The sequence below is a fragment of the Telmatherina bonti genome, assembly GCF_933228915.1.
Source record: "Telmatherina bonti genome assembly, chromosome: 2".
Lineage (NCBI taxonomy): Eukaryota > Metazoa > Chordata > Actinopteri > Atheriniformes > Telmatherinidae > Telmatherina > Telmatherina bonti.
Genome location: NC_136620.1, coordinates 22,870,258 through 22,887,453, shown reverse-complemented (window position 1 = coordinate 22,887,453; position 17,196 = coordinate 22,870,258). Strand labels below are relative to the sequence as shown.

Below are 17,196 nucleotides of genomic sequence, written 5' to 3'. Positions count from 1 at the left end.
AAATTATGTGGTGGGATGGGAGAAAAACAAAAACAAAAATAAAAGATAGAAAAAAGCCTGTAGAACTTCATGGAAGGACCTGCGTCCAACTGGACAGTTCACTAGCATCTTCCTACGATGTCCTCTACGGTTTGATTTCGTGCTTGTGTTGTTCTCACTCGTGTGTAAGTCGCTTTGGATAAAAGTGTCTGCTAAATGACTGCAGACTAGAGTAGAGCTTAAAGTGTAATGTACCAAAATTAGTCTGAGTTTTCTCTCTACTTTTTAGTATAAGTATACTTTTACCATCCTGAAATAAATACCAGATATTATATAGAAGGAAATTTCAATCTGTTTTAGTTTAAAACAAGTATACTTATAGTATACTTGAATAAACTGCATTTTGCCAAGAGGTGACCAAGGTAAATAATTGAAAGGCTCATCATCGACCAATCCTGTGAGTGTGTGTTTGTGTGTGACAGCGTAGGGTAATATCAGGCCCACTGATGCAACAGAGACACAAACAAGGTGTGTATATATAAAAACATATATTTATTGTTCTGTTACAGCTGGTTAACTTGATCAACAATATATGGCGGCGGGCCAGGAGACAAACTGTACACATATTTAAAGAAAGCCTTACAGAGCGTCAGCTATTCGGGTTCAGTGGCAATCAACAATGCAACAACAGCAAGAAAACAACATCTGCTTTGTCTGTGCGGCTGATGAATGTTAAGTTTCAATGCTGCATTCAAAACTCATCCTTTGTCAAAAGTGGTTTTTCTCCTAAGCAGGTAAAGTATAAAGAGGGGTAAAAACTCTGTATGTCATTCAGAATGTACTCCGGTTTATCCTTTGCGCAGGACAGTGAAAACTGCTCATCTTTTTCCCCCCAAAACATGCGAGATGGAATAAAGTAAAGCTTTAACAGATAAATGATGATGAAGATAATAGAGGTGCTCTGTACTCAACTAAATAGTGTGTGGATTAAAATAGATAAAGGTAATATTTATATTTATACTATATAAAGGTTTTAATCTCTGGACACAAGGTCAGCCACCAGTGCTGTCCCACACACATTCCTCACTTAACACAGCAACAAAATCACTCTTGCTTCGTTTCTTTTTCACTCTGGACCAGGATGTTTCTGCTTATATGTGCAGTAAAACAGACGGGACACAGATCCAGACAGTACACGTCTCCCTTTGTGATCAGCTGATGTTTGGTATATGGAATAACAAGCAAAACTAAAGCAAAACATGTTAAAAGAATAAAATTCAGAGTGCAGTTGAACTGAAAATGAAGGAAGCTGGAGTTTGTGCACCTGTGATCCACTGACTACACACTGGAAGGCTCTGATCAATTATGGAGCGTGGATGGAAGATCTGCTTCATCATTGGCTGGATAACAAAAGGATGGAAAACTGGAAAGAGGGGAAGCAAATCTCAGTGGTTGAGCGGATACGGTCTCGTCAATGCTGTCTTGTACATAAAGACTTTAAATGTGAAAACAGTGGTTGAAGTAGAAGATAAGTGTGTGTGTGTGTGTGTGTGTGTGTGTGTCGACGAGGCAAGGTCCAAAAGTCTGTTTCAGCGTAAACAGTCTGCAAATGAGTCTGATCCTCAAATTCACAGCAACTTTCCTCAGTTGTCTCCTGTCCTCAGTCTCATCAGGATCTCCAATATCCATGGAGGCGCCACTGCTCAGGCTGAATGTGCAAATATCATCCGTAACGCAGAAACCATTCAAAAACAACTCGACAGGACACAATGAAGAACTTTTTGCAGTCCCTGAAATGGCCCATCCACTCTTTCTAAAGTTGCAGGACTGAAACAAAATCAGTTTATGTGCCACAAAACTAAAGGAAGAGATTAGTAAACGACTCAGTAAAGACACGATGGCTGCCCAATAACGATAATCTACCTGCTTTTACTCGTGTCCAGCTCTGTTGTGCAAGGAAACAACATCTCGGTTGAAAACCTGTTTAAGTATCTGTTAGTGGATGGGTTGAGGCTGATCTTTGGCTTTGTTGCTTAACACACACTCCACCTTCACAAGAGTCAGACTAATATTCTGGTTTTTAGTAAAAATTCCCTTCATTTTGGACTAGCTGCCTTCATTTCTTGTTCTAGTCCTCCCAAGATCTAAAGAATAAAATATTGTTAAAATACATAACTGAAAGGACGTTGTAAATAATTTGGATGAATTTTTTTTCATTGATGCTATCGTAGCTTCCCTTTTCAAAGATTCTCACTGTGGAACATCCTTTCATGGCTGCTAAAACTTGTTTAAAAAGGAATATTAATGCACATCGCTACAAAACCTCACACAGCCTTGCAGAACTTTCTTCAAACATTAAATCTTAAAATTCTTCCTCATACAAGTATTTGTAATTTAGTAATTGAAAACTCTTGTGTTGGTGGAGTGTAAGGTGTGTGAAGATGCGCGTGCGCACCGATGGTGATGCTGAGTTGTTTGTTTAACGGGATCGGCCCGTCGCTTTGAGGACCGATGAAGCGCAGAATCTGCACACCGGGCTGTAAGGTGACAACTGACTGCTGCGACAACAAAGATCACTATTAGCTTACATCACACTTTAGCATGCGCCGAGGGACCACACAGGGGATTTGTTGCCATGGTAACAGCTAGGCAGAGGAACTCAGAGTGGCTGCGACTGAGCCAAGTGTTGGGAGTGTGTAACATGTGTTTGGGGTTGGGGGTTGGGCTGGCTCTGGTTGTGAGGCTGGGGATGCTGCTGCTGCGGCTGCTGCAGGATGTGGACCACCCGGCTCAGGCTGTCTGTGGTGGAGAATGCCAGATACTGGCAGCACAGCCAGTCCTCCAGGCTCACACTGCAGGCCGTGTCCAGAGAGCGTTCTGCAAACTTGATCATCATCAGTGTCCGCTTCAGGTCCAGCCAGTTCTGCAGCGTGGCTTCTCGGTGGCTCGCAGTGGCCCCCGACATGGGGCCTGTGCTGCTGCAGCCAAGCGCCAGAAACAAGTCCTCTCTGGGGCCCCAGAGGAGGCACTGCAGGCAGGCTCGAGCCTCAGACATCCGGATCCTCTCTGAGGGGTTGACAGTGAGCAGTAACCGGGCCAGCTGCTGAAGGCCCTGTGAATACAGAGATCTGACAGGCAGCGGCGGAAGGTCGGCCCAGGTGTATTCCTGCTCCTTCAGCTCTGGCATCTCCTCGAATGGGTTGGGTCGGTGCAGCATTTCGTATATGAGAATCCCAGTCTGGAATTCATCACACTTGCGGTACTGTGTAGCGGTGATGATTTCGGGCGCTAGCCTCGAATGGTCGCGCAGCGTTCCGGGGTCAGAAGCGATGAGGTCGCTCTTCTGTTTGGCTTGGGAAAAGTTGCTGATGATGAGACGGGCGGGGCAGGTGGAGTTGGCGGCGCTGCTGGCCGCCGTGGCACCAGAGCCGCCACCACCGCTGTTGTTGTTGGGCTCAAGTATGTCCAGATTCCAGGGGTTGCCAGGCTGGCACTGGACCAACAGCAGGTTCTCCAGTCTCAGGTCGCAGTGGGTCACATGATAGGGTTTCATGTGCTCCAGGCCGGAGCACAGCTGCAGCAGCAGGAGGCAGACCTGACGCTCGTACAGCTCCGGGTTCTGTGTGTGTCTGCTCATGCCTTCTCTGACAAAATCAGCCACCGTCTGGAAAGGAACCTCACGTGTTATGACCACCACTCGGCTCCTCAGACGGCCCGCTGTGTTCATGTTCCCTGCTGCTGACGTTTCATCTAATTTACCGTTGGGAGCTGATGCCTTAGATTCAGTCATTTTTGCATCCCTCTTAACTTCCTTCTCCGACTCTGTCAAGCCTTCTTCCTCCTTATCTTCTTTCTCCTCCTCATCTTCTTCTTCCTCTACCCAGGGAAGCAGTCGGGTGGGGACATCAGCCAGGAAGTGTCCGCAGTCCTGCTGGATGTTGAAGTGCACAGGCAGGCTTTGTCTCACTGCCAGGCTGTGGAAAAACTGCTGCTGGGTCTCCTTCATGTGGCTCCGACAGATCTGGAAAAGTAAAACATAGAACAAGGACATGAGATGAAAAATGGTTGATGTCGTGCTTTAATATGGTTACATCACCATTAACTTTTCAGTTAGAAAAGATGACATTTGCCACACAGTCAAAGCTTCTGTAGTCAATATAAACCTTAAATGGTTTAATATCAAGTTCCAGCGACTCATTCTAGTCGACAAAATAAATTGAAGTAACAATAAAAAGGCTTTTTGACCTACATGTGAGGCTTCAAACAGCATCTGCACTGTACTGCAGCAGATTGCCACTATTTTGGCAGAAAAGCACTGAAGTGAGAAATCAAAAACACTTTCAAAACTCAGTGCAGCAGGTTGTGGTGTAAATGATAAGCCAGGAATAGGTGACTGCGGTGACACCACATCTCTGCATCTTGAAGATGTGAAGCACAGTCAGAAAAAGTAACAGTGTTCACTAAAACAAACAAGGACAGAAGTTAAAATATATTACAGAGAGACTTACTGGTTGGACATCTTTAGTATATATATATAGTATATATATATCTTTAGTATGTATATATACGTATATCACATGTGAACAAAGCAGAGTTTTGTTAGACCTAGAGAAGGATCAGACCCCTATGCTCTAAATAGCTAAGATGTGTCTTAACAAGCCAATAACCTCCGTCCAGTGAGCTGTGGTTTCTCTGTGTGTATCTGAGCCAGTGAACAAAAGACTTACAAAAAAGAACATGCTTACACCCAATAAAATAAATTGCATTAATTAATTAAGGCATTAACACATTGCCATTATGATAACAGAAAGTTATGGCTAACATCCCTTTTTACCCCATACATTAAGTAGTTTTCTTACATTTCTTCCATTTTTTTCCCCATAACAAGTTGGAAATCAAAAACAGAAAATAAAGACAGAAAACAAAACGAGATAACCACGAATGAAATGATTGAATCATTATGTGATCACATATACTATGTGGTGGTAAATGTTTAAGGATAACAAATGAGCAAGATTGTGGTTTCTGGATGACTTATAACAGTCATTCATTCATTCTCCCAACCACTTGATCTAATTCAGGGTTGCGGGGAAGCTGGAGCCTATCCCAGCAGTCTTTGGGCGAAAGGCAGGGTACACCCTGGACAGCTCGCCAGTCCATTGCAGGGCTGACTTATAACAACTAAATACAAATTATTTCTCAATGTTATCTTATATTTATGTACAAGCTAACAAGCTTTTCAGGGGTGATTTTTGATGATAAAGTAAGTTACAGTTTTTCCTCATGGCTTCTCATGTAAAAATGACAGCAAATTAAAACCATATTATAAATACTACAAATAATACTTGCAGATGGGATTGTAAACACATTATTCTAAATATGACAAAGAGATTAACTATTTAATATTAAATAGTGGATCTGAACTGTAAACTTTGTGAGTTAAAAATACTTCTGAGCTGTTATGGTGAAAACAAACAGTGTTCCTCATCCGAGTTCCCTCCTTCTCCAAGCTGAAAGGACTTTGACTTCTTGTTAGTATTTGTTCGCGTTGCTCCTCCATTGGATTTACTGATATCAGGATTCTCTGATAATCATCTGACTGGTACTGGACAGACCATTCCCTTCCCTTTACTTCATCCTGCTCTGTAGATCTGGTGGTGCTGTCAGTAGGCCATGAGGATGAAGGCTGGAGATAGAGTTGGTCAGTACACACTCACTAATCACTTTCGCAAAACATATCTTTAGGTGAGATTCCACTGTGGCAAGACCATTTTGTATGAAGTACAATTTCCTGTTTGTATGTTGCACATTAATGTATAATTTCTCTTAGATGTGATCAATATTACCTATTAGAGCCTATAATGTGGATCAGAACTCTCTGGTTGAACAGAATCAGTATGAAAATACACTTTTTCCCACTGCTTGCCTGTCCCAGCATTACAGGAGTGGAAGTAATAAATAACATTAATGGAGGCTAAGTTTCTTTAAGTCTTTTATTAAACTTGGATAATAACTCTGCAAGGAGAACAGCAGTGTCTTTCTGCAAGTGGAATCATGAATGCAACCATGGACCTCTTGTTATGACATGACAAAATATCTACTATGATTAAAAAAAAAGAAAAAAAAAGAAGGCTATGAACAATAAGAAGAACACAAAGAATAACATGTAAATTAGGATTTGATGTTGATTTGAATCATAGTGAATATGGTCCAAACAACATGTCAAATAAAAGTAACAACGCATGAACAATCTACTTCAGTTGATTTTTAATACGCAAGTTGTGAAGTCCAAACTGAACAAAACGCCTCAAGCCGTGTCAAAGTTATCTCTTAAGACTTCACTAATCCGCAGTCAGACAGATTATGTTTAAATGGAGGAAATTCAAGCTCATCATTATCCTCACCATTAGTGGTCCACCAACAAATGTTATCCAAGAACAAGTCTGTAATAGTCTGTTTGGTTACGAAAGGGGAACTTAAGCATCTAACATGCCTCACAGATACTGTTTAACAGCATTTCAAAACAACAAGAAAAAACTGCTCTCCTCAAAGACCTGCAGTTCACTCATCACAAGGACGAAATACAAGCTGCTAAAACATCCGCAGTAAACTTTTAGGTTTAAATGGAAACATTTGTAAAAAAAAAAAAAAAAAAAAAAAAGTTGTTGAACTGAGGCAAGATGCAACAAAACAGTTACTACTGATGAGACAATGAGATCCATACTATCAGCTGAGGGAAGATTCACAACAGCACAGTCTGGGGACTTCGTATAACTGGGCAGTGATTTGTGAAAAATTTCACATCTTCCTTTGGTTTACACACAAGGTCTGGTCATTCTGATGGGTGGGGGGGGTATGGGTTGGAGGAAGTGGATCCATGCAGAACTCTGGTCTTGTGGTTCATAGTTTCACTATGGTGTGGATGACTGACTTGTTTTTCTTAAACACTTTGGGCTTTGTTTCCCCCCCCCCAATAATACTCTGCATTAATCCTTTCTTCTTGATGCTTTCCAGTGGTTGGTTCCACTTTCTTCACTGAATGGTCCGTTTGCAAGTGAACTGAGTGCCCCGATTTTCTAGCAGACGAGAGACCACTTTATTAGTTCATATCAGAGCTGGTGTTCACTGTGCCAACAAAACGTACTAATTATGGAAACTAAACAAACGGCAGCAGCGTCAACACACTACAATTCCATAAGAAAAATACCCAAAACACATGTCTGAATTAATAGCTGAAAGACAACGAAGGCTATGTTAATAAAAGGACCAGTCAGAGTCCTGATCTTATTTGGATAGAAGATCTGAAGCAACACGTTCAAAACACTTTGGACAGAACTAGGAAGTAAGATTTCACCAAACTGCTATTCAACTATTAATATGATGATCAGATTATGATCTGGCAGGACTCTATCAGGTAGAACATGATACAAAATTATTGCTCTGCTCAAGTCTCTCTGACCTCTGCCTTTGAGTAAAAGTTGCACTGCTGCCATAAAACCACCACAGTCAACCACAATCACTTCCTCATTACTTCTACTAACTTCTGGATTTGCCGTCTGACCTGATTTATGCTGATTTTAGTAAACTGGAAAACAGCCTGGATGACTATGAACCACACACAAACTGTTGGTATGTAAAGGTTCGCTGTATATTTGACTAGGCATGCAGACCTTGACTGTATGATCATTCCTTTATTACCTTTCTGGAATTTTAACTATTTAAATAACACATTTAAATGTACATCTGTACCTCAGGCCAGCAAACACTTTATTTTCCTCTTCCCACTTACTGCTGAAACACTGACACTTCAGCAATATCTCTGGCTTTAAAGCTCACTGAGTCACTTGCTGTATTCTATGGAGAGTCAGGAATTGGACTTGCAGAGGGCAGATAATAAATTATTAGTTCTGCATTAAAAATATCACAGTATTCATGGCTCTCATTTGCAGGAGAGCCAAATACAGTCTGAGGTCCAAAAAGGCGGGAACACATTTAGGTCATGATCAAACGGAGAGTTGGGGAGAATTTAATTGGCGAGTTGGGATCTCTGTTTATGCTCTGCAACTTCTGGTTGCTATTTTTTTTAAATAATACAGAAAAAAAACAACCCATAAAACAGAACTTTCTTTTGAGAGTTCTGTTACTATGAAAGCAAAGCTTTGAAGTACAGAGAAACGGAGTGTCTCATACTCCGTGAATAATGCAACCTCCAACCATATCTACTCATGTTAAGCCTCAGAAGTCTTCCGACAGACTCTGCCCCCTCCACCCACCTATTACTCTTCTCACTCACACACAACCACGTACACACTGAGGATCAAACTGCTAGACTAACAATATCATAAAAATGGAAAGAATGGAAAAAACAAATAAAAAACATCATTGCATGCACACACAGGTTTTATTGCAGTGTTGTCCCCTGAGGGCTCAAAGTTTAAGTGGCAATAGTTCAGCATTAACACCTTCCTCTACCTCTGCAGAGGAAGTAGGAGGAGATTCCACAACACAAAGAAAGCAAAAAGGATTTGATTATACAGCTACCACAAGGGCAAAAAATATCCAGATAAAAATCACTGTTGATATCAGGAGAATGCAGAACAGGCACTCACCCTAAACACACATTGATGAAATCACACTGTTGTAACAAGCAGAAAAATAAGCCACTGAAAGACTCCATAAATTCTAAAAGGGAGTTTGTTTTGTTTTGTTTTTTTTTGGGGGGGGGGGGGGGGGGGGGATCAGGTCTTCAATTTGAAAGTAGGACAAGCTAGTTTTGATTTGTTTCAGGGCTTCGCATGTTTTCAGAATTGAAACGCAAGATTAAATTACACTCAGTATATGATATACAGAAGAACTTTCCTTCAAGATTCATTTATAACATTTTCTGATCAGTTTCCCTGTCTAAAGTTTCACTTCAGTTGACTGGACAGGATTAGTAATCTGTTTCAGTAAATTTCAGGTACTATAAACAAGAAAAAAGACACCGGGAATAGAAGCAGCAAGTTTCAATGTGCATTCACACCAGCAGAGTCCGCTTGACTCGTTAGTTTGGGAACTCGGTTCAGCTTGGATACAATATTCTTCCAGATCGAAATTGAATTTACACTGCACCTTTTAAGTATCACATTCCACTCTTTCATTGCACCAAGAATTACTGAAGGAGAAGAGCAACAACCGAACATGGAGGCGGAGCAGATCCTAGCAGTGTTGGATTGAATAGAACTCTTTCAGAACTTTTACCTAATTTTCTCACATCTGATGGTAAACCATAATTCTCCAAGACAAGAGCAACTTATCTTATTCTGATCTACAATCAAATAAAGACAACTCACCTTAATGGCATAGTTGACCAGTGGATCCTTGGCGTAAGAGGCAGTGTAGTAAACAGCATCCCCTGCCTCACAGCATGGTTTACCAGTCGTCAACCTGAAGTGTGACCAGCTGTCGGTGCCAAATCTCAAGTGATCTTTCTGGCCAGCCATGAAACGGTCCTCGCACTTTGATGCTAACTTCTGCAGGGTATCCATGTGGAGTCCCCGGATCCTCCCCACCACCTCATCCCAGCTGTCCAAGCCCCTGTACAGAGCAGGTCGATGTGGTTTGGAGACTCCTCCTCCAGCAATGCCTCTGCCTGCAGTTCGACCTCTTCCAACCAGAGACTCTGTGCTTGGGAAGGCTCTCCTCTCCCTACCTGAGGCAGAACTGGCTGCAACAGGTGCTGGCTGGGAGACGAGAGAGGATGCACTGGTCAGACGACCTTTGCTGCTTGCTGTGTTAGCTGATGGTCTTTCCAAAGAGTCACCGCTCTCGTGGTCATGGGCTCGATGAGGCTCAGAGCCGAGTGAAGAGCTCTGGCTCCCTGTCTCCCAGGTGGAGTCTAAGTCATAGAGAGGATTGGCCACACTCAAGTTGGTTCCCCCTGGTTTAGCCTCTGGTCGAGGTCTAAGGGCTACCTGAATGGGCTCTTTGCTTCCCAAGTTGGGCTCAGTGCTGGAGCGAGGAACGGCCTTTTTGGGTAGTGGTGGTGGAGTAGCTTTGGGTGCTGGCTGTTCGATGGAGCCGTCCAGGTCAATGGAGGCCAAAGTGTCGTTGGATGCTTTGATGTGCCGTGGTTGCTTCAGTGGGATCATGTTGGCTCGAGATTGACCTGGGGGTGAAAAACATGAATAAATTAAGACTAAAAAAAATAGTTAGGAGGGGACAGTTTTATAGGCTTGACTGGTTTCATGGCACCAGCCAGTTTTAATAGCATTTTGAGACTCATCAAGAAACTCAACATTACTTGCTGCCTGTTAAACTGTGTTACCTTTGGAATATTTCATGGACACAACTAGAACTAATAATGTGGGTTTGCTGGTAAAAAGACCAAAAGACAACAGTTAAAAAGTGTTTATTATGTTGAAACTACAACAGTAACTTCTCAAGGTGAGTTTCTTTTGTATGCTTGAATAATTCATAGCTCAGAGTTGCTTAAATAAATTCATCATACTGAAAATATTCAGGTACAAGGACTGAACTGGAAATAGGTGAAGAAACAGCATCATATGCTGTGGAAAACTTTAAAAAGCTTTCAGAGAGCTTTGAGAACTATTGCTCAGGGTTGCTTGACAACCACATGTAAAGGAACTAGAGGGTCTGTAAAACATTCTGACAGCATTTGTGTATGGGCAGAAAAAAATACTCTTACAAACAAACCAAGCATCAAGAATTACAACCCTGGGGTTACAACTGCATGATAATGTCATGTCATTATGCACAACTGCATTAATACTTAACTGGAAATTAAAAAGGATAACCTAATCTTTGTTCTGAAGCATTTATTTATCCATTTATGCATACTAAAACATGAATAAATCTCATCATTAGCCATGAACATCCCCTTGCACTTGCTTTCAGAGTCCGGTCACAACAACTTATTTCAATGAATCGGCTACTTGCATCTGTTTTCACAGTTATGTGTATTTTCAATCTATGCTTTCCTTTTTTAAATTTTCTTCTAATTTTCCAATGTTCAATGTCAAATTCCCTTGTTGTTTGTTGAAAAGAAAACAGCATAAAATATGCAACTTTGGTAAAAAAGTAAAACAAGAAAACATTCAGAATTCAAAGGGCGCCAAGTGACACCTGAATTTAACATTCTCTTTAGAGCTTCACCAGAGCTACTTGTCTCTCTCTCAAGAGGCATTTCCAGGGGCCATTGGCTCGTTGACACTCACAAAGATGAGAGGCTGACACGAGCTCGTGTGCTGCCGCATGTGAGCGAACTAGTGTCTCTGAAGCGAATGGAAGCCAGAGAGCACAACAGCTGGGGACAAGTTGTTCCTCCGATCATCCAGCTGCCCGACTCAATCTGCAGAGCTGCTCCGGAGCCAAGCTTAAAGAGGCAGCATGAAGAGCCAATTCATCAGGGGTTTGGTGTGACCTTATTTTTCCTCAGCTGTCAGTGGCAGGCTACTGGAGGGTTGAGGGGTTGATTGGACTCGTTAGGCATTCTGATGCTGACGACCACAGTGGTGAACGGGTCAGAAACAAGAGTGTGACAACATAAAAAGAACAAAGAGGTTCCACTGATTGCATGACATGAATAAAACAATCTGGTAGTTTTATTTCTATGGGTTCATAAAGTCACATATAACCCCTTGCATTGTTTTGGCTCACCTTCACTTTTTTGGTGCATAATACTGTTCATTGTAAGAAAGTCACCTCCTCTACAGAACTACACCCATCCCTGCAGTAAAGGCAATGACCAGCTAATGACCAAACTTCTTCTTGCGCAAAATGCTACAGATACAAACTCTAGTTAAACAGGATGAGTGGCTCTCCATGTGTCAGTGTTGCTGTCATCATCTTAAGAATGCAGTAAAGGCCCTTAAGACAAAGCTGTCAGGGTAAAGTAAATGAGTCTATGTAATCCTTCCTGGGATGAATATATTTAATGGGTTCCTCCACCAATCTGCAGTAATCCATCCAGGAAAGCAGGAGCCTCCCTCATCCAGTTATAAGGATCTTCTGTTGCTGTGATGTGGCTATGAGCTAACTATATTACATAAGACTAGCTGTTATTTTCTCAAGGATAGAAGTTAAATAAAAAAAAATCAAATATCAATAAGCTGCAAATATAACCAGTGTGTTTTAACCCTACTGCCTCCCAAAGCAATCCAAAATGTTTGTATTAAAATGATCTGAAATTAATTATTTGATTTACATTAAAGTATATTAATTAAGAAGAAGTACAATTACAAATGTGTTAAAGAAATTTAAGGTGCAACTTGGTAATTTCAGTGATAGAACAGTCTCTTACACTTACTGGCCACTTTATTGGGTATAGTAGGTGCTAAATTTACTCGTTAGCATAAATATGGTATTTCAGAAACTGCTTATCTACTGGGATTTTAACACACCGCCTTCTCTATGGTTTACAGAAAATGGTTAGAAAAACAGAAAATATCCAACAAGCGGCAGTTGTTTCGATGACAATGTTTTATTTATGTCATCGGAGAAATGACAAACCGTTTGTAGAATATAGAAAGGCAAGAGCAACTCTACAAACAGACAATACATCAAAGCTGGAAGAAGATGGGTGACAGCAGCAGAAAACCTTACTGGGTGCCACTCCTGTCAGCTGAGACCATGAAACTGAGGCTATAATTCACACAGAATCACCAAGTTTGGACAATAAGAGATGAGAAAAATGTTCTGATGAGTGTCCATTTCAGATTGTAGAGTTAGAGTTTGCCGTAAACAAAATGGAAGATTGTTGCAACTTGACTTATATTAACAAGTCAGGTTTGCTGGTTGATGTAATAGTGTGGGATATTTTCTATGGACACTTCCAGCAGGATAAAGCACAATGTCACAAAGCACAAATCATCTCTTGAACATGACAATGAGTTCACTGAACTCCAATGGTCTCCACTGTCACCACATCTATGTGATGTGGAGGAATGTGATTTTCATCATGGATGTGAAGCAGAGAAAAGTATGCAGCAACTGTGTGATGGTACTGTATCAATTTCAAGCAAAACTTCTGAAGAATGTTTCAAACACCTTGTTGAACTTATGCCACCAAGAATTAAGCCAGTTCTGAAGGCAAAACTTAGGTCTGACCCAGTACTAGCAAGGTGTACCTATTCAAAGTCCAAGCACATCCCTAGCTTGTGCGTATGGCAGAAACCGCAGATTTGGGGGTGCAAGGTGTGGGTGTATGAATACACATACAGGCACTGCTGACAGACATGGCAGACACCAGGTCAGGTTGCCAGCCAGATGGAAGGATTCACAAAGCATCTACATCACAGAGCGGTCTTTAAGGTGGAAGACCGCCCCAGAATCCCCTCTGTTGCACAACAGCAATGGTAGAAGAATAAGGTAGTCCTATCAGTCTGAGACCAGATTTTAAATTTAACCAGTTTTCTTATCTGTGCTGGGAATTTCAACAAAACCATAAGAAAGGGATAAAGTGACATGGTAAAGTTAAAACCAACCCCACCATACAAGTAACTGAAAGTGATAACAATGACTTTCTGTTTGAGATAAAATAGCAGGCAGGAACCTGGTCTCATAAAAATCTGCAGAGGACTGAAAAACTAAAAATGTTGACTGTAACTGTACAATTTATACATGAGCTAAGATCTGCTCCCCCCCCATATTTGCTTATTAATGCTAACAAATTCAGAATCATCTAATTTTCTTCTCTGTATCATACCATAAGTCCAATCACAGGTATTAAATATAAATTTCAAGTGCACACTGATTAAAAGTTAATGGAGGCAGTTACTGAAATATGTTTCTTCTGAATATTTACTTCTAAACTTCATCTGCCGATGAAGAGGATGAAGAACTTGTTGCAGCAGCACATTGATTACTGCTCAGCTGTCGTGCAGCAACCAAACTAACTGACACTGCAACAAAAGGAGATGATGGAGGAGGTGGGGAGAATAAAAAGGACCAGAGGGGGTAAGAATGAAACATGAGCAAAAGAGTAGGCGGATAAATGAGGTAAATGCGACCGAGGAAGACAAAACAAAGAGGTGAGAAGCTGAGCAGGAGACGAGTAATGGCAAATATGAACATAGAAGAATGAAAACAAGAAAAACAAGCCTACCTTAATTCCACTAATGGCTCAAAAATATTTGCAGCGCAGCAGGAAGGAAGAACGAAATTCTCTTATCTGCTTCCATCACTGAATCTGTGAGGAGCAGCTGGTGCCAACAGGCAGGCTCAGAGCTCCCACCAACGCTTAGGATTCACTCTGAGTGAGGCAGCGAGCGCTCTGCCTCCTCCTGCCTGATGCTCTGATTAAAACACAAGTGCGTACACTACTAAGCGAGACAGACACTTGTGTTCTAGGCGATTCCTCTCCAAAGCAAATATATAGCCGTAACCAACAGAGAGTTATTTATCTTTACAAATCCAGACCAGTCAAAAGAACAAGATAAATGGGGAAATACGCATAAATTCTGCTTTGATATGCAGCATGTGTGCATGAGAAAATGTAGTGTACTGTGCATAAACACAGAGACACACTCATCAATCTAGTTCCTCTTTACCAGCATGTAGCAAAGTAAAATTAGTCTGCATGCAGATTATCATATGCCATACATGGAGCTTTTAACTAAATTCCAACACGTAGAACTAAAGAACCAATGCACATTCTGAGCTTCACAAACAGACTGAAAATACTCAGCAGATTAGAGCAAGTCCAACACAGGAAAACAACAAAGTATTTTGCTCCTCTGATGTATCATTTAACAGGAAATGAAAGACCCACGCATCCACATGTGTACACCTAAAGTCAAGCATCTTAACAACCCATCAGCACTGCAAACCCACATTCTCCACTCTATTGACGTGTTTCTATTTCATGTTCCCTCTCACACCACTCGATCGCAGAGTGATGCTTCCCCACTCACTGAGAGCTTCATGTTTAAAGTGGCCAGCAGGGCCCTGATCACCATGTCTACCGTTCCCCTTCTTCCCTCCTCTAATAACCCGTTTCTATGCGCTCAAACCTGCTAACCATGCATACTTAAAATGTTCTGTATTGATGAGGCATAAACAAGCTTCAAAAGTGAGGAACTTCTTTATTGTGATGCTGGATGAATACAAACAGGTCTGCAATGACCCATGCAAAGCTTTTATATTAAATTATCAATGCAAAGCACCGATAAGGATTTGTTGTTGTGCTTTTTCATTATTTAACCTTCCTTTCCTTTTCCACAAACTAAACAATGTGACAATCATGTTATTTAATCTTATCGAGTTAATATAGTTTCTACTGTGGTTTTATGTCTCACATTCAACATAACTACACCCCTGCACTTCCTCAAGCTCAACTAAACCAGTTTTTGGATAAACTGTACCATCTTGGCTTGATACTGTGCAGTAATGTGGGTCACATGATGTTCGTTTTTTTAATATTTGCACTTAATGGACAAAATTTGAACATTATTCCATTCCAGAGAACAGATTTATTGGGAATCCTCCTAAATCAAATTACAAAACAAGACAAAAGAACAGGTATTTGAAGAGCTGGTAAAGGGCAGAATACATTTTATACAGGTTTATATGATAGTGTTGCAAATATTGTACCTTTAAAACTGATGTGCTATTTTAATCCAGATCCTTCTACCTGGGGTGAAGTAGAAATGCTAAGTGTAAAGTAGCCATCTGAAAACTTGTCAAAACAAATATACATACTAAAAACAAATAAACATTTAAAGGTTTTTGAAAGTCTGGTTAAGGACAGAATTAGTCTTCCAAACAGAAGCGCAAGCATGAGGGCAAAGATTTCCTACCTCCAGCTGATGAATAATATTTCATGTTATTTTAGGAAGCTGAGAGCAGAAGATAAGTCGTGTTGCGACACTGAGCTCCAGCTGTTTTAGGAGGGAATAAATTCTGACTTCACACATGAGGAAGTGTGCTGATGCTTCAGATAGTCAGCCACTTAGGAGATAAAACTGTACAAAATGAACAGAGACAGGCTGTGATAATATCCATCAACTGTTAAGTTCTGATTATGGTACCACTAAATAAAAGCTTCATGAAATTAAAATTAAAACTATGACTTTACCCACCATTAAAACTTCATGCCTGACATCTTCAGCTTTAACAATACATATTAAAAGAGTGAGCTTTCTTACCCAGGTTGCTGTAGGTGGCACTGCACTGGCTGGAGGCAGGAGAGTGGGAGTGAAGAGAGAGATTCCCGTCCTCCTCAGGCTCGCCAAGGCTGGCACTGCACTCGCTGGCTGAAGCTGGAGTTGCAGACTGGCTCGCATGGCCCTCCTCTTTCTCCCCAAACACCAGCCCCAGATTCACTTTTGCAGGCAGGGGGGTGACAGTAGGCAGCTCCTGATCCCTGGCATTGCTGACTGGTACCTGGCTGCACATGACACAAAGCGGCATGCTTCTTTCAGTGCTAAAATACTTTAAAAATACTTGCTCTATTTAATGTCTGAGCGGATAACATTTTACCTCCTTCCTAGTGATATTTTTCTCACTGTTTTGGTTTCTTAAGTTAAGTGTATCTAAGATCACAAGATCTAAATGGAGGGGGAAAAAAACTTTTTGTCTTTATCATTTCATATCATTTGTCTTACATCATTTCAGAAAACTTAGTATATCTTATTTTAGTTTATCTCAGTAAATGTTGATGTGGACACTGCATAACTTGGAAAGATATGGTTTTCAAGCCTGGTGCGTTTTATAGATAACTACATATAAAAAGCCTGGGGGAAGGTGGATGGAGAAGGAACAGCAGTGAAATGTGTTTTGAGGAGCCCTCTGACAGCCAGTGGTGATGACTTGAACTCTCTATAAAGAGGTACAATATATAGTATTTCAACCAAATTTGACACAGCGGCCCTATTGCAGGTTCAGTGCTGAGGTGCAAGAGTTTGGTTATAAGTTATTTATCATTTAGTTGTTTTTGTTGTTGTTGATAAAGGAATAAACAACCCCCAAAAACTAGAAGCACTCAGAGGGGCCAGACCTCCGCCAAGCTATTGTAATTTAGTTTCTTCTTTTGCCAATGACTGTGTGTTTGCTTTTGAGTAAGAAGCTCTAATGGCAAACTGATCAATATCTTCCCATAGTGAAGAATCCTTGAAAAAAATTCATGGAACAAGGCGGTGATCCAGTTCACTTCCAAGATCCAATCACTTGTACCTTTTTCCATTTCTGAGATTTCCTGATAATGTACTCAAAATCTAC

The 17,196-nt window shown here is 41.1% G+C and overlaps 1 protein-coding gene across 1 annotated transcript in view; it reads right to left on the bottom strand.

Moving 5' to 3' along the window:
• Window positions 1–551: 551 nt before the first annotated feature.
• The window catches only part of peak1 (pseudopodium-enriched atypical kinase 1), a 105,250-nt gene continuing 88,605 nt past the window's right edge, over window positions 552–17,196 (bottom strand). Inside the window, exons 5-7 of the mRNA XM_079252406.1 lie at window positions 16,125–16,366; window positions 9,312–10,126; window positions 552–4,000 (exon numbers count right to left, since the gene is read on the bottom strand). Of these exons, the coding sequence (XP_079108532.1) occupies window positions 2,639–4,000; window positions 9,312–10,126; window positions 16,125–16,366 (2,419 nt within the window). The 3' untranslated portion in view covers window positions 552–2,638. The remainder of the gene's footprint in view (window positions 4,001–9,311; window positions 10,127–16,124; window positions 16,367–17,196) is intronic.